Source organism: Canis lupus, chromosome 32 (assembly GCF_003254725.2).
Source record: "Canis lupus dingo isolate Sandy chromosome 32, ASM325472v2, whole genome shotgun sequence".
NCBI lineage: Eukaryota > Metazoa > Chordata > Mammalia > Carnivora > Canidae > Canis > Canis lupus.
The window spans coordinates 11791083-11814009 of record NC_064274.1 but is presented as its reverse complement, the minus strand read 5'-3'; the positions used below and the strand labels follow the sequence as shown (position 1 = coordinate 11814009).

The following is a 22927-nucleotide window of genomic DNA, read 5'->3' as shown; positions in this document are numbered from 1 at the left end:
AGGTGAACACAACGAACAGACAGGACTTTTACACTAATCTTTGCGTTCTTACTTTTATTTTTGAAAAGATTCCCGAAAAGAGGTAAAGGATGTGTGTGAGGCAAGATCAGCCAAAGCCTCTGCTGTTGTTGATGGCTACCTGAAGGGCTTCTTCCACTCTTTCCATCGTAGAATATTTAGGAAGGTAGAGGACACTAATACAGGTCTGTGCTCTTATGGGATCTTTTTCATTCACATTTTCAGGACAGCAGAATGTTATTTTCATGTTCTTTAAGCCTTTAACTTGAATTCTGTCAGTTCCTGTAAGAAACACTAAAAAGAAGAACAGAAATGAGTGGTCTGCTTCCCAGAGACCAAGGTTTATAGAGAAAAAAAATGGGTTTATTTGAAAACGTTTACTGAGGGTCCCCGTGCAGTCCTGCGTTAGACTGCATCCAGGACTGGTATGTTGTCCCTCAAGCAGTTCACAGTCCATGCAAGTATTATATTCTTGTGCAGAAAAAGACAAATAGCAGGAGAAAAATAAAAGGGTGTAAGACAACTGGATAAAGCACCAGGGAATTAAGTGCTTCCTGAGTGAAAATTCTCTGTGTGATTCAGGACAGGGAGAAAGCATCAGGCTGGGATGACTGGGGAGACTTCTGAGAGCTCAGAAGTAAGCTGGACCATTAAAAAGGGAAAGGTTCAGAGCAGTAACAAGGAAGTGAAGTGGGCGAAGGGTGAAGGCTGGACCAGGAACTTCAGAGAAAGCCTGAAGGTGGGAGGGTACAAGGTGAACTCAAGAATGTATAGATGATGGAACTGTTTGGCTGAAATGATGATTTCTTGTAAAAGTTAAGATTGGAAAGTCAGGCTAAGCTAAGTATCTTCCAACATACATGTTATCCACAAAAAGAACAAGAAGATAAACATTCCCCAAAAATAAGTACTGAAATTTTTACAAGAAAATGAGGAAGTCATTAAGCAAAGATGCAGGAAAACAACCAAGGAAGCATGAAACTGAGATCAAAATGTAGAAGGGGAGATAAAATGGGTTGGAGACAATGACATTGTAAAACATGGCTAATCCCATAGTGCCTGAATAACTGAGTCACAAATACAGAAAGCAGACTAAATATCTAACTTGGATGGAGAACTGAAGAAACATTTGAAAGCAACAGGCAGGGTTGAAATCACAGGGAAAAAGACCTATATTAATATTTTTTATGTCCACATAGTCGGGCATGGAGAATATCCAACTGGACTCGGAATGGCTCTTACACTAGCCTTTGTGGCAAATGGTGGCTATGACAAACAAGGTCTTTTTATCCCATAAAAAAGGATATAAGATTATAGATCTACTCTTGATATTATACTTACCAAGGAACTTTTTCTTTTCCTCCAAAGTCAATTTGTGTAAAGCCTTCCAAAACATCACTATGGTGGGATGTGAATTATCATATCCTTCTTCATAATGTGCATTCTAAAGAAAAAAAAATGCAGGAAGAAAATGTATTCAGGAAATAGGAAAGAATTTCAAATTCAAACTTCTAAGGCCTTTATGATATACCTTTTCAAATGTTTCCCAGTCATAATCTGTATTTCCAATAACCACATCTTTTAGTTCTTCGGGATGGAAAAATTCAATAATATCCTTGTCACACACTTTGTAAAATCCTCTTTGAAATTCCTCATAAACTGCCTTCACAGAGATGTTGAAGATGTAATTGACATATTTAGAAACATAGTCTCTCCTTTAATGAAACAAAAAATGGTTTCAGCTTATTGCAGAAGGAAACTGGTAGGGAGGGCAGGAAAAGTGGGAAGAAGGCCAGACATAAAGAACTAGAACACCTAACAATTCAGTGCCTACCATGTGCATATGACTATTTTTCATATATTATCACTTGATCTTAGCCAAAAGACTGAGAAGCAATTTTTTCATATATTATCTAATTTAATCTTCACATAACTCTCAGGGCAGATTTTTAGGACATTTTAGTAAAGAAACGGACATGGTAAAATTATGTAATTCCTCAAGGTCACCCAATTAAGAGAAATGACACAGATTAGAATCGAGAGTTTGGAAAAATAAAATCTGAGACCTGCTAACAGTGCTCTGGGGAAAAGGCTTGGGAAACGGGAAATTTCCTATTTTATTTTATGGTTTTCCATATTGTCTGTATGTATGACAGTGAGTAATTACTCAGTATTTGCGGCTAAGTAAAAAAACAGAGGGGATTTTTACGTCTAGCTATGATAGAGCAGCTTACAGCAAATACCTCCCAGTGTGAAGAACTAGAAAAAGCCAGAAAATATACAAAAACACATCTAGATCCAGGCTTCTAGATCTAAGTCAAGACTCTAGAGGCCTCTGAAGTAATAAGAGAAAAAGGAAGCCCTCTAAAGTGAGCACAGCATTTTACCTACAGTCTTTCCCTTTGGGCCATTTGCCCTGAATTCAGGGAAGGGACCAGGCAAAAAGTCATTGTTAAAGAGGCAGAGAACCTCATATGTCTAACAGTAATACTATGGCTAAACTGGAGTATTCATAAAATATACTATAGAGCTGAAAATGTTCCATTTCTTGATCTGTGTATTTGTGTATTTTTCTGTATGTTGTACTGCAACAACAAAGTTCTTTTTTAGGGGATCCCTGGGTGGCTCGGCGGTTTGGCGCCTGCCTTCAGTCCAGGGTGTGATCCTGGAGACCCGGGATCAAGTCCCACGTCGGGCTCCCTGCTGCTTCTCCCTCTGCCTGTGTCTTTGTCTCTCTTTCTCTGTCTCTCATGAACAAATAAATAAATCTTTAAAAAAAAAAGTTATTTTTTAAAAATAAAGACTAAAAGATTGAAGAAAAATAGCTTACATCAGAATGCTCACTTGGTGGTATCTCTCTGCTGCTGTGACCAACTATCAATGGAATGTGTGTCATCCCAAACTATGGTTTTAAAATTGTATCTGGTAAGGTGTTGAAAACTCAAGACAGCACAGTAGCTTGTAATATTAATAAATACGAAGTGCCTGCTACAGACCAGGCACCACTGTAGACTACTTTAGGTACTACATATACAATGATAAACATGACTACTCCCTGCCATCATGCAGCTCGCTATAGTGGAGGAAATACAGGTAAGTAAATAAGCAGATAAATCCTAAAGGTACATAGTATGTGATATGAAAAGAAAAAGTAGGGATGCCTGGTGGCTCAGTGGTTGAGCATCTGCCTTCGGCTCATGTTGGTTGTGTTCCCGGGGTCCTGGGATCGAGTCCTGCATCAGGCTCCCTGTGAGGAACCTACTTCTCTTTCTGCCTATGTGTCTGCCTTTCTCTGTGTCTCTCATGAATAAATAAAATTTTTAAAAAAGGAAAAGAAAAGAAAAAGTAAAACAGGGTAAGGGGATAGAGAGGGAAGTTGGTGATATAAACCCAGACAGGAGGGCAAGGGAAGGCCTCTCTGAGAAAGCTATTTCCTTCCCTACCAAAATATAAACTCCAGGACACACACACATACACACAACATAACATCAACTCTCTGCTTTATTAAAAAATGATTAATTGGTAATAACTACAAGGCATTTTTAGAGCCCAGTGACATAAACAGTACGTAAACAAAACAAATATTTCACTTCTCTATACCTACTTGTTAGTCTGGTCAACAATGATGCCGCTTCCATTAGGAATTAAGTCTACATCATTTTTGTCCCAATGCACCTGTAACCACAAATAAATTCAGTATCTCCAAAATAATCCCAAACAACCTATTATCAACAAAAACACTTTGAAGCATACTTCTCTCAAGATTTTCTAAAAGTACACATTTTAGTCATTAAAACTTGCAAGGAGTGTGCACAAAAATATTACCAACGTATCATGCAGAGTGAAAATTGAATTTTTACAAAACATTATTTTATCATACTGAAAAAAACTGGCAAATTGCCACATTTCAGTATTCACTTTATACAGTATAGACCTAGTATGGCAGATTTGCGAAAGTGGCCACAAATTCTTCCCAGCCTAGTATTCAAGCCCCTTTGCAGTGTGACTTTGCAATACGCTGAGGACTAGTTCTTCAGCCCTTGAATCTGGGTGTGGCCACGTGAGGTACTCTGGCCAATGGGAACTGCCAGAAGCAAAAGCTTAAAAAGAAGTTTGTACACCGAGGCTTGCCATCTCTTCCCACTCTTTATAATCCTGAGACCATTCTATAAAGACACCTCAACTAGCCTACTGGAGCATAGGGGCTCCTAGAACAGAAAAGGCGTTCCAGCCCACACTTCATAAACCAGTCAAAACCAGGTAAATGAGCAAAGCCAATGTAAACCATCTAGCCCAGCCAGTCGACCCAGTCCAGAAACTCAATGAACTGTTTTTCTTTTAAGCCATAAGTATAGATGTAATTTGTTATGTAGTAAATCTAACTGATATGACCAGTTTATAAAAAATAAGAGAAAAATCTTTTGCACTAATTCATAAGTTTGTCCTTTCACTAAAAAGAGTGTCTAGATAAATATGTTAAGGATTAGTCAGATTAAAACTGATCTGTAATCTCATTTTTATCATTACTCACATTAAAATAGATTAAAAATACTTCTCCAAAGTCATCACCTTCATCATCCAGAAGCGTCTGCAAACTCCTAAAGAACAAGTAATTTTATTTTTTAAAAGTCAATGATCATGATCACTAGATACATCATCTAAAATACATGTCAAGTCAATGATAATTCTGAGGTGAGAGGTCAGGTCATTAGTTAACAATGCCCATGTCTCTGTGTAATGACAGCCAGACCCCGACTACAAGTGTGAAGTTTATGAGTATTTGCAATTCTACAAGCTCTCTTCCCTCCATCCTAAATTCCTTTACCCAGTGATTGTAGGTTTCTATTTAGAAAAAGACCGATAAAGACTGATAAAAAAAGACTGATAAAAAATGCCTGGGTGGCTCAACGGTTGAGCATCTGCCTTCAGCTCAGGGTGTGATCGCAGGACCCAGGACTCAGGATCCAGTCTCACACTGGGCTCCCTGCCGGGAGCCTGCTTCTTCCTCTGCCTATGTTTCTGGCCTCTCTCTATGTGGATCTCTCATGAATAAATAAATAAACCTTAAAAAAAAAAAAAAAACAGAAAAGGACTGATAATGTATTTACTGATACTGGAACTCATTCAAATTGGTGTTACCTTTATTTAAGTTTTTGAACTGTACTTACAGAACAAATAATCTTTTAAATATCAGGTTATCACTTAGGGAATCTGAGGAATAAGGAGGTCAAAGGACCTTCTCTTTATCTACTGTCCCGATATGATCAAGCTTAAGACTGCTGTGAAATCTGACTACCTTAACTATTTAAGGCATCTGTGAGAATATAGATTCTATCAGCATGGGTAGCCAGTCTTTTTATATCTCTTATCTTCTATTGTCCTATGGTACTTCATACATATTTTTAAAGTCACAGGTTTCATTGTATTTGCTCATTCTCTCATGTATTCATTCAATAAATATTTATTAAGCATCCCATGCAGCAGGCATTATGGGATGTAAAGCTGAGACATTACTGTCAATAAACCCTGAGCTTAGTAGGCAAGATATGCTGATGAAAGTCTCACCTAAAGTACAGAGAGCTATGTGCAGAAACTGTAAGGGCACAAGGAGAGCCGGATTTTTCATTACAGCATTGTGATGAACAGACCATATTGTATTCATTGTAGGTTTTTGGGGGGTGGGTGGTAAGAAGAAGAGTGATGGGAACTCAGTGACAAAACTGGATTCATGATAATACTTGGTTCATGATACTCTTGTCATTATCTGTCCACATATGGCTTATGGGCTTATTTATGGATGTTTTTATGAAGAATACTTATGAACCTACCTCTTAAAACATTGCCAATATTTTATACCTACCTATATGGATACCTCTTCTATCCTAAAGTATGTTACAAATACCAGTCTGAGGGGTGTTACTGCCCTTTTGTTAAGGTATCTCATGAAGAACAGATGAATTCTTTAATCTATTACAGTTAGACTTATCAATCTTTCCTTTAATGTTGGTACTTTTTATGTCTTAAGATTCCCAAGGTGAGAAAGATATTTGTCCATATTTTCAACATTCCTGCATATTGGTCTTTCATCCACATGAAGTTGATTTTTATAGACAGCATAAGCTATCAGCCCTCATTTCTCCCCATATGCATAAACTGACAATACTCCTGTTCCCATTAATCTACTATGCTACCTCTCACAAGTTCCATAGGTGCAGGGGTCAGTGTCTGAACTCTTACTTTTGTTCCATTGAAAACCTGCACCCATACTATACTGTTCTAAACTAACACAGCTTTCTAAAAATTCTTAAGTCTTAAGACCTAAAGGTATGAGAAACACTGATACAGATTTAACGTTCTTCACATTTACTAAATTGATGTGTGTTAAGTCCTCTGATGCAATAAGCATTATTTAGATCATTTTCACTGTTTTAGTAAAAAATAATAAACTTATCTCCTCCTCTCCAAATCTTGTGCTTTTCATATTTTTTCCTTATTAGTATAGTTAGTATAATGATTAACAGTCGGATGCCACACTGGAGCATCACTGTGTTCAATTCATGGTTCTGTCACTATGGGGTCTGGGACAAGTTACCCAAACCGTGTTTGTTTCCTCATCTGTGAAATGCAGATAATAATAATAGAATTGGGGTGCCTGTGTGGTTCATTCTATTAAGTGCCTGACTTGATTTCAGCTCAGGTCATGATATAGGTCATGAGCTTGAGTCCTGCATCGGGCTCTGCACTGAGTGTGCAGCCTATTTGAGAGTCTCTCTTTCCCTTTCCCTCTGCCCTCTGTGCCCCACTTGCTTTCTCAAAAGAAAAAAAATATCATACTACTGTTCTCATTCTTTTAAAAATCTACATAGGGTTCTATTACATAAATATACCAAAAGTATATAATTCCCTTACTAAAAGAACATTTAGCATTCTGCACATTATGAACTATATAATACAATATACATTAGTTTGGAAAATTTTGCAACGTTGTATTCTTCCTGAAACAATGTCTAGAGACAGAACTGCGAGGCCAAAGGGGCAAATACATTTGTGATTCGGTTAAGTATTACCACACTGTTCTCTGAAAAGGAATCACCAATTCTTATGTCCACCACTAATCCATGAAATTACAGCAAAACTTTTCCCAAACCCTTCTGAACACTATATAGCATCAGTATTTGCAACTACTGTCAATTTGAAGCACAAATTAGCTTCTGAGTTTCATCAATGTTCCAGGGTGACTGGGGAAATTAAGCCATTCTGGTACTTCTTTTGTAGGTTGCCTTCTTGTATACGGTCTATTTTTCTTATGGATGTGTGGGAACTCCTTATACAGCAGGAATATTACCATTTTTATTACCAATATTTTTTCTGAGGTGGTAGCCTGGCTTTTTAACTCAGAAGTAAGTTTTCACTTTAAAGGTCATGATATAGGACGCCTGGGTGGCTTGTGGTTAAGCCTTTGGCTCAGGTCATGATCCTGGGCCAGGATCATTCATTCCTGGGATTGAGTCCCATATCAGGCTCCCTGCAGAAAGCCTACTTCTCCCTCTGCCTGTGTCTGCCTCTCTCTGTCTCCCATGAGTAAATAAATAAAATCTTTAAAAAATAAAAAAATAAAAAATAAAGATGACGATAAGAAACAAGGTTTAAAATAAATATCACTTGCAGATTTCACATCATAGTATATAACCTGTGCTCTGTCCATGACTGTTTCTACACAAATAAAGGTCAAAGATTAATGCCAGCATTGAGAATTAATCAACTTTTCTTAATTTGAGAAAGTTAATTATCCAACAATTCTTCCCAAAATTATAATTGAATAAATTTACTGTATGTAGAATGTTACTATATACATATAAATTTATACGTATGATACGTATAAATTTAAAGTACATAGGATGTTACTGTTGAACATGAAAATACTATTGAGGTATGTGCTTTAATTATTTACAGGCACACCTTGGAGTTACTGCAGGTTTGGTTCCAGACCACCATAATAAAGCAGTTATCCCAACAGAGCAAGTCAAAACAATGATTTGGTTTCCCAGTGCTTATAAAAGTTATGTTTATACCTATTGTAGTCTATTAAGTATGCAACAGCATTACATCTAAAAAACAATGTGCATACATACTTTTAATTAACTTAAAAATATTTTATTGATAAAAATGCTCACTATCCTCTTAGCTCTCAAGGAGTTGTAATCACAGATCACAGGTCACCATAACAAATAAAACAGTAATGGAAAAATTTGTGAGAATTACCAAAATGTGACACAGAAGACACAAAGTGAGCAAATGCTGTTGGAAAAACGGTTTGACACAGAGCTGCCACAAACCTTTAATTTATAAAAATGCTATCATGGGTAAAGGACAACAAAGTAATAAAACAAGGTATGCCAGTATTCAAAAACATATTAGGTGGAGTTCTAGAAAAAGAACTATGTTTACTTACTTTCCCAAAACAGGACTAAGTTCTTTTAAGTCTTCCAGTGATGGAGTCTGGTCCAAAAGTTTCTTAAACAGGGCAAGTGGGAAAGGGATGTTGGCAACATTGAAATTGAATAAGGAAAGTCCACACAGAACACCAAAGAAGAAGTATCTCTTCTTCTCAAATTTAGGCTGAAAAGAGAAAAAAAGACTTAATGTGTTATCATTTTTACAAGTAAAATGGAATATTTATATTAGGTAAACCTTTTCTCTCTTTTACAAAGTCAAATCAAAAATTAAAACTGAGTGGGTGAACCCTGGTGGTTCAGTCGGTTGACCATCCGACTCCTGATTTCAGATTGAGCCCCGCATCTGGCTCCATGTTCAGTGGGCAGTCTGCTTGAGATTCTCTTTCTCCCTCTCCATCTGCCCCTCACCCTGCTTGTGCGCACTCTCCCTCTCTTAATAAAATCTTAAAAAAAAAAAAAAGCTTGTAATAAGAGTATTTAGAGTTTATGTGCAGTCAATTTAGTCAATTTAAATCTTTGCCACAGAGACATAAATAGAATCACATTAGGCTCAGCAATCCTCATAAACTGAAGTTTTCATAATTTCTTTTCATACAGCTTTTTTTTTTAAAGATTTTATTTATTTATTCATAAGAGAGAGAGAGAGAGAGGCAGAGACACAGGCAGAGGAAGAAGCAGGCTCCATGCAGGGAGCTTGATGTGGGACTCGATCCCAGGACTCCAGGATCATGCCCTAGGCCGAAGGCAGGCGCTCAAACCGCTGAGCCACCCAGGCTGCCCTATATAGCCTTTTAAATGAAAATTTGTAAAGAAATTTTCAACTTCGCTGGGAAAAATAAAACTCAACAAAAAATGGGTGCCTGGGAAAGGAAGGGTTTTCTTTTTATCCATACATTCTATAAATGATCACAAACATTTACTGCTTAAATATTCCTATGTGGGCAGAAATGGAAACCCAGGGAAAGGGGACTCTGGGTTAAGAAAATAATCACCTTATTAAAGTTGAAGATTATTTCCATAATTATATGTATCAATAACTCCTCTCCTAAAATAAAACAGTCTATATAACCTAATTTTCAATGGTATGTGACATGCCACCTCCCCCCCTTTTTTTTTTTGCCTTTTCTGTCATAATAACCATAACCAAAGAAGAGAGGACTTACTGTGACGGGAAACCACATGTAGGAAGCATCCTCAGGGTATGTGAACATCCCATATTCTGGCCGGGTCATCTCCTCAAACAGACAGTGGAAAAACTCTACCTTGACTCCTCCAGAGTCATGTCCAATTTCTCCACTAAATGATACCTGAGGAAACAGAACAAATAATATATCACTTCCAGGGCTCTGTATTGCTATGTATTAAGGCTCATTTAGTAATACTAAGAGCGAGCATTATTTGTGCAACCAAGTATGTGGCAAGCACTATGGTAAGCATCTTACTCGTATCACCATATAATCTTCACATTAATTCTATGAGGTGATGAAGCTTCAAGAATTTAAATATTATGGGCAGCCCAGGTGGCTCAGCAGTTTAGTGCCACTTTCAGCCCAGGGTATGATCCTGGAGACCTGGGATCGAGTCCCACGTCAGGCTCCCTGCATGGAGCCTGCTTCTCCCTCTGCCTGTGTCTCTCGTCTGTGTGTGTGTCTCTCATGAATAAATAAATAAAATCTTTAAAAAAAAAAGAATTTAAATATTAACTTCTCCAAGGTCACACAGGGCTAAGGGGGTGCAGCCTAGATTTAATACTATGGCTATCTTTCAAGTCTCAGAGCCTGATGTCTTTAGCTACTAAGCTGACCTCAATCAGCATCATCATTTAATAAGGTATGCTAAGTAAAATAAAAATAAACATAAAGAAATCAAAAACAGTTGGATTTTGGGATCCTTCGGTGGCGCAGGGGTTTGGCGCCTGCCTTTGGCCCAGGGCGCGATCCTGGAGACCCGGGATCGAATCCCACGTCGGGCTCCCGGTGCACGGAGCCTGCTTCTCCCTCTGCCTGTGTCTCTGCCTCTCTCTCTCTCTCTCTCTATCATAAATAAATAAAAATAAAAAAAAAAACAGTTGGATTTTCAAAGACTGAAAAACCAGAGCACACATAAGTTCATCTATTGGCTTGGCTATTTACTCCTTGAGAAGGCACCTGTTGACACCAAACCCTCCCTAGGATAATTCTACCATAACCCATCTCTGCTCCTTCAAATACTCATTCCTACCTTTCCTTTTTAGAATCCCTCATTTTGGTGTACAAATGTGTTAAGGTCTCTCTTATTCTTTTTTTTTTTTTTTAATTTTATTTACCTATTCATGAGAAACACAGAGAGAGAGAGAGAGACACAGGCAGAGGGAGAAGCAGGCTCCATGCAGGGAGCCCGATGTAGGACTGGATCCCGGGACTGCGGGATCACGCCCTGGGCAGAAGACAGACGCTCAACCGCTGAGTTACCCAGGCATCCCAGTCTCTCTTATTCTTAAAGGAAGAAAAATATCTCAACACCACTGTCTCCAATATAGACAATATCGGCTTCTATTCTAGATTGCCAAATTCTGGAGAATCAGGTGTACCAACTTCCAAACCTATTTCTCTACCTAAGTGTTCTCTTCAAGGAGACCAAGAACCTATTCTCATGTCTCCTCTCGATTTCATGAACCCATTTTACACCTCTGATCATTCTTCTTTCTTCATTCTTTTCTCCCTTGCTTTCTCTTATAAAGGATTAATCAGGGTTTTATCTCTTTTTCCTGCTCCTTTAATACTAGAATTTCCTGCAGTTTTGTGCTGGTACTTCCATCCTTTCTGCTTTTTCCCTGGATGCTTGACTTCTCTTTAAACTCTACTTATCATCTGCAGGCATTTAACCTTTGTATCCACTCTATCTTCTCTCCAGATTGACACACACTCCTGTCCAAAGGCCTGCTCAACATTCCCATCAGGATGTTCTGCGGGCACTTCCCCAAAAGCTTTTACTGGTTTAATTAGATGAATGGCTCTTCTATTTTCTAGACAAGCAAGTTTCAAACTTCAGTGAATTATTCAAAACCTTTATATACCAGGTGTTGGGGCACCTGGGTGGCTTAGTAGATTAAGCGTCTGACTCTTGGTTTGGGCTCAGGTCATGATCTCAGGGTCGTGGGATCAAGCCTGTCAGGCTCCGCATTCGGTTCAGATTCTTTGTCCCTCTCCCTTACCCTTGCCCCTTCTCTCCAAAGAAATAAACACAATCTAAAAAAAAAAAAAAGACCAGGTGTCAAATCCTTACTCTGTTCCTTCTTATGGGCAAGTTCCTTCATCTCACAAAACCTCCATTTTCCTCTTCCTCACGAGATTATAAAAAAAATAGAGTAACACATGCAAAACGCCTCACAGTCTGGAAAGTGGCAGCTGCTCATCAAACGTTATCCAAAAATTTTTTTTTTAATTTTTATTTATTTATGATAGTCACACAGAGAGAGAGAGAGGCAGAGACATAGGCAGAGGGAGAAGCAGGCTCCATGCACCAGGAGCCCGATGTGGGATTCGATCCCGGGTCTCCAGGATCACGCCCTGGGCCAAAGGCAGGTGCTAAACCGCTGCGCCACCCAGGGATCCCCGTTATCCAAAATTTTTAAATGGATGTATGAAACATGAAAGTAGAACTAAAATAACTCATGGACTGGCTGGCCAGCACAAGTAAGATTCACATAATGAGTTTGTTAGATTTTTTTAAAATTACCTATGTGTAAAAATATGTGGAAATGCTACCTTTAACTGCAACCCCCAGTGCAACAGGCTTTTTTAAAAAATATATTTATTCATTCATTTTAAAGACAGAGAGAGAGAGAAAATGAGTGGAAGGACAGAGGGAGAGAGAAACTCAAGCAGACTCCACACCGAGCAAGGAGCCCGAAGTGGGGCTCAATCCCACCCTGAGATCAGGACCCAAGCCTAAACCAAAAGTTGGGCCCTTAATGACCAAGCCACTCAGGTGCCCCACAACATACTTATAAAATAGTGTCTTAAACTTCAGTCAATCATTCTTTAATCTGAGTAGGCTAAGTGATAAACTAGTCTCCTACCAAAAAACACTTAATAAATATCATCAGGCCCATCATTGTTGTGATTAAGTGGGAAGTCTGGAGCCTAAGAGCTGGACCCAAATCTTGGCTCTGATACTTCTCAGTTGTATTGCTCTTGGATAAGTCACCTAATTGTTCTACACCTCAGTTTCCCAATCAGCAAAATGAAGGAAAAACAACCCTCCACACAGTGCCACTGAAAGGGTTACACAAGTACTCATGAAGCATTCACAATGTTCTTGGGCCAAGGAAAACTTTCACTAGATTTATAAGATATTATTATTAATCTGTGTCAAATTTCTACTAATAAGACAAGTCATATAGTAACTAAACCAGAGATCATTTATGTTTCAGAACATGGGGATTTCGACAGTAATACCCTCAAAAAACTATATAGTCAATAAAGAGGAAGTTTTCTTTTTCACAAACCAATCTGGGTGCCTGGATGAAAGCAGAAACAAACTGTCAAATCTCCTCTAGGTCAACCTCATCTCACTGGCACCCTTCACAGCGGGTGACTAGCCAGGCTACATCAGGCCTCAGGAGGGACTGGACTTCTTAGGGCTAGTTCTGGACTTTCTACCTACCCAGGCTGGGGGAGGACAAACTTTTCACCCGCTGCTCCTTAGCCCGAGATTGCCAAGTACCTGCAGTTATTCCCTGAAATTCACAGGTAAGCGGGGAATTAGGGGGAACTCCAAAACAGGCTCTGTGGCCAAGGGAGAGAATTTCTTCTCTGGAAGACCCACTGTTACATCCTTTTATGTCTTCCTTCTCTCAGCAGCAAAAATATGAAGAATTATACTTTACCATTAACTCCCTCCTCAGATCTTCATTCTCAAATTGATTTAGGTGATTTAAAACATCCTCAATCAAGTGACTCCTTCTGACTGTTAGATTAAAAGTGGGCAGCAAAGCTAATTGGGACCCTCCTTGTTCCATAATTCCAGCCAACCGCATGCAAGCTCTAAATTTCTTCTCCTAGAAAAACAGAAATGTTTCATTCATTTCACCATTTGTTCTAAGTGGGAATTTATGAAGTAGAATAAACTGGTTCAATTTATTATGAGTGCTTCTTGTCATGAACATTTAAGAAAAGAGCCTTATTTACATAAGCCATGGGAGAGAAGCTATTCATTCAGCATCCACCTGAGTGAGCCAAAGAAACACCTAAGAAATGAAAAGCTAAAAAGAAAAAAGCGTTGTGGAGACAACCAGCATAAGCAGGAAAGTGACCAACTGTGGGCCCCACTCATCCACTTTATCCTGCAAACACAATTATTAATACTTCAGTTACCAAAGCTAATTACCATCATTAGGCTAACAGAGGAATAGCAAACACTGAAACAGTGTACTGAACATAACCTCATTTGGAAGAGAAGTTCAGAAACAAAGCATGCTGCAGGAAAATTCAGGTATGAGACACCTCTCTAAAGATATTGTATTCTAGGAGGAAAATCCAACAAGAGACTTTAGGGCACAGATAATCTAAGAAGTTATATGAGACAGAGAGACAGACAGACAGACACACACACACACACACACACACACACACACACACACACAGATTATCTATCTGACCAAATGGCAATCTGAGACCATTAAAAGCCTAAGACTCTTGTCAAAACAATGAAAAAGCAAATACTAGATCTATAAAATTATTTCTGGAGGTGTGTTTAAAACTAGAAGAGAAGAGCTAAAGATAAATAAAATTCTTGTATCTCATTTTCCTTTGTTAAGTATTTCATTAATGGTCATATTCATAAGTCAATTTCCCATTTTGTTTTATAACAGTTAACTGCATTATATGAAAGCAACTACTGTTATGACATATAATTGAATATTATTCATACATAGACATAACTGGATGCATACAAAAAAGCAACAGTAAGAGCTAACACTCTTGGGCACTTACATTCCTGGAGGCATTTTCAATTGTCCAGTTTTAAGTTCAAAATCATTTTTTGGATATGTTGATAAACAAACCCAATGCACCTCATGATAGTTCACTGAAAAGATTATACTTGCAACAAATCTTTATTGTGGCATCATTAGAGGACCAGCCATTTATGTATGTCCGTATTTCAAGAATCCTGTCACCTCTATTCCCACTGTTACGTTTTTTAATTAGACTGGGCTTCTTAAATATTGGTTTGCTAATTCCAATCAAGCCCAAGACTGCTATGCCTGAGTACCATACAGAGACCTGTATACAGGGCCCAATCTCAAGGTAAAAACTCTACAAACTAGGTCAGCTGTCCATGCACTAGCCTTTGGTACTGAGGCCCTAAAATGTCTGAAGGCCAAGCCAGTCCAATTATGACAGTCTTTCTTTCCAACCTCATTAGAGTCTAAGCTATGTGAATTTTATAACCATTGGTTTCAAGGTTATCAACCCCTCAAATATTGTACACTTCAGAAGGCTTTTATCATCTGATTTGTTAATGAAAACAAAGAAATAGGCATACCTACCTGTATCTTTAAAAGTGAATCTGCATACAGTAGTTTGATTTTTGACAGAATATTAAAGATAAATGGAAAATGACTGAATATGACAGGATACTGAGTGCCAACTGAAGTGTCCTAAAAATACAAACAACAAGAATTTTGACAAATGAAAGACCAGAGAAATCTTACACCTTAACTCATAGCCTAAAATCCCTGATTAAGTTTAAAGTCTCAGTTCTCCTAGTCAAAGCAATCCAAATTGCTGGTTAGTAGTACTGGTCAATGAAATATATGTAAATCTAGTAAAAATACATAAATAAAAATAAAAAATACATAAATAAAAATAAAGCTAGTATTTCCAGTGCTCCCTTAATTTAGCAATTAATTATAATTAATTTTAATTCTAGATGCTTTTCCCAAAGAGTCTTTTCTGCAGCAATGGGCACTTCGGAAATGTAAATTAGTTCAATGCATTTAGTGATAAGGGAAATGATATAATGTAGACTAGCTGATGAGCTAATACATGGTTTCTGCCTGTCAGGGGTTGATGTGCTAGGAGCAGAATTATAACCTTCAGAGAGAAGGGAAAAACAAATCTCAGGTCAACAGCTGAACTGGTAGCAAGAGCCCTTTAGCTTTATTTTTAAAATCTATTTTTATAAATTTTTAAAAGATTTTATTGATTAGAGAGAGAGGGTACAAGTGGGGGGAGGGGCAGAGTTGGAGAAGCAGGTTCCCTACTGAGCAGGGAGCCTGATACAGGGCTCTGTCCCCAGGACCCTGAGATCATGACCTGAGCCAGGCAGATGTTTAACCAACTAAGCCACCCGGTGGTTTATTTTAAGAAATAAAGGTGTTCTTATGCCCAGAGCAACCCCCAAAGTCGCAGTTTCAGCCAGCTTCTGGTGGGTCATGCTGCCCTGGATGCCCACCTGAGACAGCCCTACTTACATATGTGTTATCTTAGTACTACCAATCCGCTCATTATAGACTGTAAACAGATTTCTACCCTTTTGTTTTGTACATTTCCATATTCTCCTGGTCCTCTCCAGAAGCTGCTTGCCTGGTTGATCCACGTGATCTAAGGTAGCAACCGCTTTTCTATTAGGGCTTTGGCTACAAAACTGAATTGGTTTTGAGGGGTCTATCTTGCTTTGCCTGTAAGCCCTGTTATTTCTACTGAGCAATTTTGCAGGGTGCAAGGATATTTGAAAACTTATACACAAAGTTATACCTATATTAACTCACTGATACTCAACTTCTCCCTTTGAACATACCATACTGGGGGTGCCTGGCTGGCTCAGTTGGTGGAGCATGAAATTCTTGATCTCAGTGTTGTGAGTTTGAGCCACACGCTGGGTGCAGAGGTTACTTAAAAAAAAATAAAATCTTTACAAAATAGATAAATAAATAATAAACATACCATACTTACGGAGTTAACTTTCCAAGAGGATCTTCTATATGCATCCCCATAAAAATCAAGCCAGTGCGTAAGCTCGTTTACTTTGAAAATATTTTCAGGCAGTTGACACTTAGCTTGGTTTACCTTAAATAAAATATGGCCCGTAAGAAAGTTTTATACATAAAGACAATTTTGCTTTATGGCTATTAATTGGATTATCAGCATAAATAGCAAATTAAACACTCTTTCAATGACCAGAATAAAGTTCTATCCAATTCCTCCACTGACAAAGCCCCAAATTTTCAGGAACATAAAGAATACCTGTGACTTAATAGCAGAAATTGATGATATGATGATAAACTCCTACTTACTTTTAATTCATAGAAAAGCTTTTTTTTTTTTAAGATTTTATTTATGAGAGAGAGAGAGAGAGAGAGAGAGAGAGAGGCACAGACACAGGCAGAGAGAGAAGCAGGCTCCATTCCATCATGCAGGTAGCCTGATGTGGGACTCGATCCTGGGTCTCCAGAAATACACCCTGGGCTGAAAGGCAGCGCTGAGCCACCCAGGCTGCCCCAAAGAGAAGCTTTTAAAGAATTTTAGGTCCAAAGAAAAATACAGTGCAATATGAATCCAAAGTATGCTGGGGTCCAATATTTCATGTCATATTCTTCAGAGTTTAACAATATACTATTTATAGATGTTCCCCTCTGGTAAGGCATGTGTGGAACATTCCCCTCCTAAACTGTGGGGATATTTTCTAGCATTACCCCTCATGACCGGAGTTATCATTACATGCACATGGACACCCTGGAACAGTGCTAATCGTCAGTCAGTGAAGACACTGATACTGACACCAGATGCTTTGGATAGTAGTGACTATCAGTATTTGATCTGGATGGACACAGTCCTGGCCTAAAGGACTCATTCTGAAGGGTTCTTCTAAAAGCCCCTCTTGGCCTCCATTCACCTGGAATATTCTTACTGACGCTGGCCCAAACCCCAAATGATCCAAGCCTTCCAGTATCACCACCCAGAGCACTGTGACACTTTCAACCCTATGATATGGTCCTCTCAACCCTGTTGATTTTAACCTTGCATAACCCCAGTTATGGAAAAAGTGGGTGTTTTATCCTTGTGGCTTCCTGTGGTCTCCCTTCCGAGGTTGGGGGTGGGGTAGGCTTGACAAATAATCTAATGTCACTCTTAGAGTCAAAGGATAAAGCAGGATCCCTTGAGGATTTTTGTCACTGTTTCAATATTTCTCAGGATTCTCTCTTTGTAAGCGGAAAAGCTCATTAGAATATACTTTCCTTGTTGCTCTTTAGTAAATTTCTCAATTTTTCAAACCCAAAGTATTTTTTAAAAAGAGTTCATTTATTTATTCATGAGATAGATAGAGAGAGAGAGAGAGAGAGGGAGAGAGAGAGGCAGAGACACAGGCAGAGGGAGAAGCAGGCTCCATGCAGGGAACCCGACGTGGGACTCGATCCCGGGTCTCAAGGCTTGAGTTAAACCGCTGAGCCACCCAGGCTGCCCAAAACCCAAAGTTTAAAAATCTTTTTCTTTTGTACAAAACCTTTAAGAATAGCCAAAGATGGGCTCTGCTTTTCAGCAGTAGGGCAGAATTATATTTTTTTAAGTAGTATGGCAGATTAGGTATCCTAATTCACTGAAAACAATCAGAAATACAGGATAAAGCATAAACAAATATTTTTAATGCAACACCAATATTGTAAGTAGATATGAAATAATCAGGTCAAAAATGAGATGAAAGCGGCACTTGCCTTGAGAGTATTTGCCAAACCTGGTGAACCTAATTTCACTTTGCAATGGTTGGGGCTTTGGGGAAAGAAGACAGACTCTGTCCAAATTATGAGGCCAAAAATAGAATGTCACCTCAGAAATCTGGGACCCAAAAGGGCTAAACCATCAGGGATGCCTGGGTGGCTCAGTGGCTGACCATCTGCCTTCAGCTCAGGGTGTGATCCCAGGGTCCTGGGATCGAGTCCCGAATCAGGCTCCCTGCGTGGAGACTGCTTCTCTCTCTGCCTATGTCTCTACCTCTCTCTCTCTTATGTCTCTTATGAATAAATAAATAAAATCTTAAAAAAAAAAAGTGCTAAACCATCAGAGTGAGGGTAAACTAGAAATGAATAGGCTCTACATCACTTTAACCCCAAGCCCAGGAAGCAAGCTATAGCTATTTAAAATGGGGCTAGGCTGAAAAAAAAAAAAAGTCACCTAACAGAATTTGCAATCACAAGAGCACTTTGCTGAAAGTTTGCACACCACATTCATACCACACCTAGAGATCTAAAGAGCTTCAAGCCAAGAATTTAAAGTAGTACTAAACTGACGTAGTGTCTCCAGGAACCTGGTAGAAGCAAATCCTCCCTGGAGAAACACAGCTCTCGAAGAATCCCAAAAGATAACGTTCCAAAGAAAATGTCACACACACAAACACACACACACACACACACACACACACACACACACACACACAAAGTCACAGAACACAATAACAAAGGCACTGTGAAGAAGATTCAGCAGAAGTAATAGAGGCAAAACTGACCTAGAAAGATTTTGGATACCAGAGGCCTAATGCATATAGTTTCAAATAAGCAAAAGGGAAGCTTGAAAATAAAAGATGATGAGATCATAAATAGTGACCAAGGAAAAGAAATGTCAAAGAAACAATGGGAACCTCTACAAGTAGAAAACATAATACCGGAAATAAAAACACAAAGGGCAGTTTTATTAGCAGACAAAAATCACTAAAAGGAGCATATTTCATGGACAGAAAGATATGGCTGAAGAAGTCATCCAAAATGGGATACAATCATACAGAGATGGAAAACATGACAGAAACGTTAAGAGACACAGAAGATAGGAATGAGAAAGTCGAATATATGAGTAACTGGAATTTCAGCAGGAAAAGAGAGAATCAATATTTATGTGGATTTAAAATGTTTAACAATTTAGGAAAAACCCTACAGGAAATATTCTATTCAATAGTAATATTCAAGTTTTTCCTTTAAAATTACAAACAAGGGCAGCCCGGGTGGTGCAGCGGTTTAGCGCCGCCTTCAGTCCAAGGCGTGATCCCGTAGACCCGGGATCGAGTCCCATGTCAGGCTCCCTGCATGGAGCCTGCTTCTCCCTCTGCCTGTGTCTCTGCCTCTCTCTCATTCTCTCTCTCTCTCAGCCTGTGTGTGTCTCTCATGAATAAATAAATAAATAAAATCTTTAAAAAATAAAAAATGAAAAATAAAATAAAATTACAAACAAGTGGGGGATCCCTGGGTGGCTCAGTGGTTTAGCGCCACCCTTCAGCCCAGGGTGTGATCCTGGAGACCCGGGATCTAGTCCCACGTAAGGCTCCCTGCATGGAGCCTGCTTCTTCCTGCTGCCTGTGTCTCAGCCTGTCCCTCTCTCTCTCTCCCATGAATAAATAATTCATCTATTTCTATTCATCTCCCATGAATAAATAAATAAAATCTTTAAAAAATAAAAAAATAAAATTACAAACAAGTGGCACCTGGCTGGCTCAGTCTGAGGAGCAAGTGATTCTTCCATCTTGGGGCTATGAGTTCAAATCCCACACCGGGTGTAGAAATTACTTCATAATAAAATAAAATCTTTAAAAATTAATAAATATATAACTAATAATTATATTATTATACAAAGATATCAATTCTCTCCAAAGTTAAATACAGATTCAGTGCAACTCCAATCAAATTTCCACTAAGATTCTTTTGTTTGCATTGCCTATCAGTAGCGAAAGGACAAAATTTCAGTAGTGGTACTAGGCAATTGTTTTCATATGAAAAACAATAAAAAGTAAATTTAAAATAAAGTTCCAATTGGATTAAACACCAAATTATGAAAGGCAAAGCTCAAATCAATGCTCCCATTAGACCCGGGTAAGAGTAACCTCTGCCCTAGGTCCATGATTTATTTATAGGTGCTTGCCCTGGCCTTCCTCTAGCCAATCCCCTTCTCAAAAAAGTAGAAGTAAGGGGCCTACAGGACCAGAGGGACCTAACCACGTGCAGAGACCTCTACCCCTCTGTGTTCTCTAGAGAGTGGACTGTATTATAGGTGAGCATATCCGTAGGCTCTGGTGCTCCAGAGGTGCCCAAGATATGGCCACTGTGGAGGCAGGTATGGAATGCAGACATACGGACATGTCCACATATGGGTAGTAGAACAGTACAGGATACCCCAAATATGGGACAAAAACAAGGTAGGAAAAGAAGGCAGAGGACTCGGGGAGGCCTCTGAGCCTCCACCTTCCAATGTAAAACTCTGTAAAGAGTCCAAGATTTTCTAAATTCAAATCTGGCCTCCCCTGTCATGAGGAAGATTTCTTTGGCAAGGTGGGTGGATAGGGTATATTTTGTTTTAGAGTATATTTATTCCATAGTTATTAGCCAGATTTCTAATTTATTTTTTTAGAGATATTATTTATTCATGAGAGACACAGAGAGGCAGAGATATAGGCAGAGGGAGAAATAGGCTCCCTGTAGGGAGCCCAATGCAGAACTGGATCTCAGGACCCTGGGATCACGTCCTGAGCCAAAGGCAGACGCTCAACCACTGAGCCATCCAGGTGTCCCAGATTTCTAACCTTTTAAATATTAGACATAGGTATATTGGCCTGTTTGTACTCTTCTTCTGGCCCCAGCTATCAGCTTGTCTGCTACAAGACAATCTAGGGCAGCTTTCAGGGCAAACAAAGTCTTATTGGAACACAGCTTTACCCATTCAACTGATTCCTGATGTAGGGTGATAATTTAAAAACTTGAAGAAAAAACAAAGCTTAAAACAAAACCCATAGAGTAAGAATTATAAAGGAGCAGACTAACAAATTTATCTGTATTAAAACTAAGACTGTGGGTTCATCAAAGGACAAAACAAAACAAAACATCTCAAAGTGAAAAGACAAGCTACAAACTGGGGTATGATATTTGCAACACATAAAACTGACAAAGGACTAGTCTATAATCAGTTAAAAAAAAAAGGAAAAAGTCAAAGGATACATTTAAACTGAACAAAAACCAGACATTTTACAGAAGAGGAAACAAGTACTGCAATTATAAATATGATAACATGCATTAGAACAAGGGAAACAGAATTAAAATCATAATTTGGTGTCATTTAATACTGAAAACATTTTCCAAATTTTAAAGTCACACTTGGAGTTGTAGGTATTCTCTTCCTCTTCTAGAGAGGATTTAAATTAATCCAACCACTGTGGAAGACAGTTTATCATTACCTATAATAAAGAACACAACACGGACATCCTATAATCTATCAATGCCAGAACTAAGTGTGGAAACTAAAAGCCCACTCTTGACACATGAATGCCAAGAGAGATATACATGAAAACATTTACAGTGGTATGTTTTCTGAAAGAAGAATGCCTCCTCCCCAAAAGAAATACAAACAGCACATATACCCCCCAGGATACTGGAATGAATGACTCTGGTGAGATTCACACTATGGACTACAAAATGAATGAAATACAGCCATAAATATTAATCTGGATGAATCTATAAAACATTACATAATAAGCATGTATTCCATTCATACACATTTCAAAAACAGCAAAATTCAACAATATGGTATCTAGAAATATATATAACCCTAAAACAACAGAGAATGATTAACACAAAATCCAAGATCATGGCTATCTCCAGGTGAGGGGGCGTAAGATACACAGGCATTTCTAAAGTACTGAAAATGTTTTCCTTTTTAACATGGGCAATAGTTACACTAATGCCTGTTTCATTACTTTTATTCAAACTGCACACAGATAAGTACATACACTCCTTGATATGCGTGACTTAAGTCAAAGAAAACAAAATTTAAAAAACAGCAATATTGACATGTTTCTGGAGTCTGCTTAAGATTCTGGCCAGTTGAAACCAGGGGACTTTTTACCGCAAAAGTAAAATCTATGTGTGTCTGGAAGAATTCTTACCCTATGCAGCTTTTTCAGTATTTCTAAGAGAGCCTTAACATGATAGTTGTTCTCAGAGCTTTCAGTCCAGTAATGCAGCTGAGCAGTGACGGCTCTTTTAAACATCTGGACCAGCCTGATGAATGCAGCTTCCTGCAGAGAGGCCCAGTACTCCTCTGAGGGATATAAAGGTAAATAATTGTTAGCATGTCATTTCTCTTGGATTCTTAAAGGTAAACATACTATCATATGTATCAGAGTTACAAAAACATTTGTAATAAACTTTTTAGTAAATATAACTCCAATGAAAGTTAAGAATGTAATGCCCTCAAAAAAAATCCCTTGACAATAACAAAATCATGAACTTGATCTAATTAATTTGTGGGGAAAAAACTCGACAAGATGAGTCACTTTCCCCCTCCCCCCCCAGATAAAATAGCATGCTATTTTAAAAACCAGATTTAAGAATTAATCACAATTGCACAACTCTCTTTCCTCACTCCCAGCATGAGTTTTTAACTCTTAAAAAACATCTGTCAGGGTGCCTGGCTGGCTCAGTCAGTAAAACATGCGAC

At 38.5% G+C, this 22927-nt stretch overlaps 1 protein-coding gene across 2 annotated transcripts in view; it reads right to left on the bottom strand.

Annotated features, from left to right (window-relative positions):
- Positions 1-39: 39 nt before the first annotated feature.
- Positions 40-22927, bottom strand: part of HERC5 (HECT and RLD domain containing E3 ubiquitin protein ligase 5) — a 43321-nt gene continuing 20433 nt past the window's right edge. Inside the window, exons 13-23 of one of the 2 annotated variants that reach the window (XM_025425126.3) lie at positions 22374-22528; positions 16415-16528; positions 15007-15117; positions 13345-13515; positions 9638-9781; positions 8471-8637; positions 4550-4616; positions 3623-3693; positions 1550-1733; positions 1360-1462; positions 40-312 (exon numbers count right to left, since the gene is read on the bottom strand). In XM_025425126.3, coding sequence (XP_025280911.3) covers positions 107-312; positions 1360-1462; positions 1550-1733; positions 3623-3693; positions 4550-4616; positions 8471-8637; positions 9638-9781; positions 13345-13515; positions 15007-15117; positions 16415-16528; positions 22374-22528 — 1493 coding nt within the window. In that variant the 3' untranslated portion in view covers positions 40-106. Of the gene's footprint in view, positions 313-1359; positions 1463-1549; positions 1734-3622; positions 3694-4549; positions 4617-8470; positions 8638-9637; positions 9782-13344; positions 13516-15006; positions 15118-16405; positions 16529-22373; positions 22529-22927 lie in introns of both variants that reach the window. The other variant, XM_025425117.3, reaches the window with a different exon arrangement.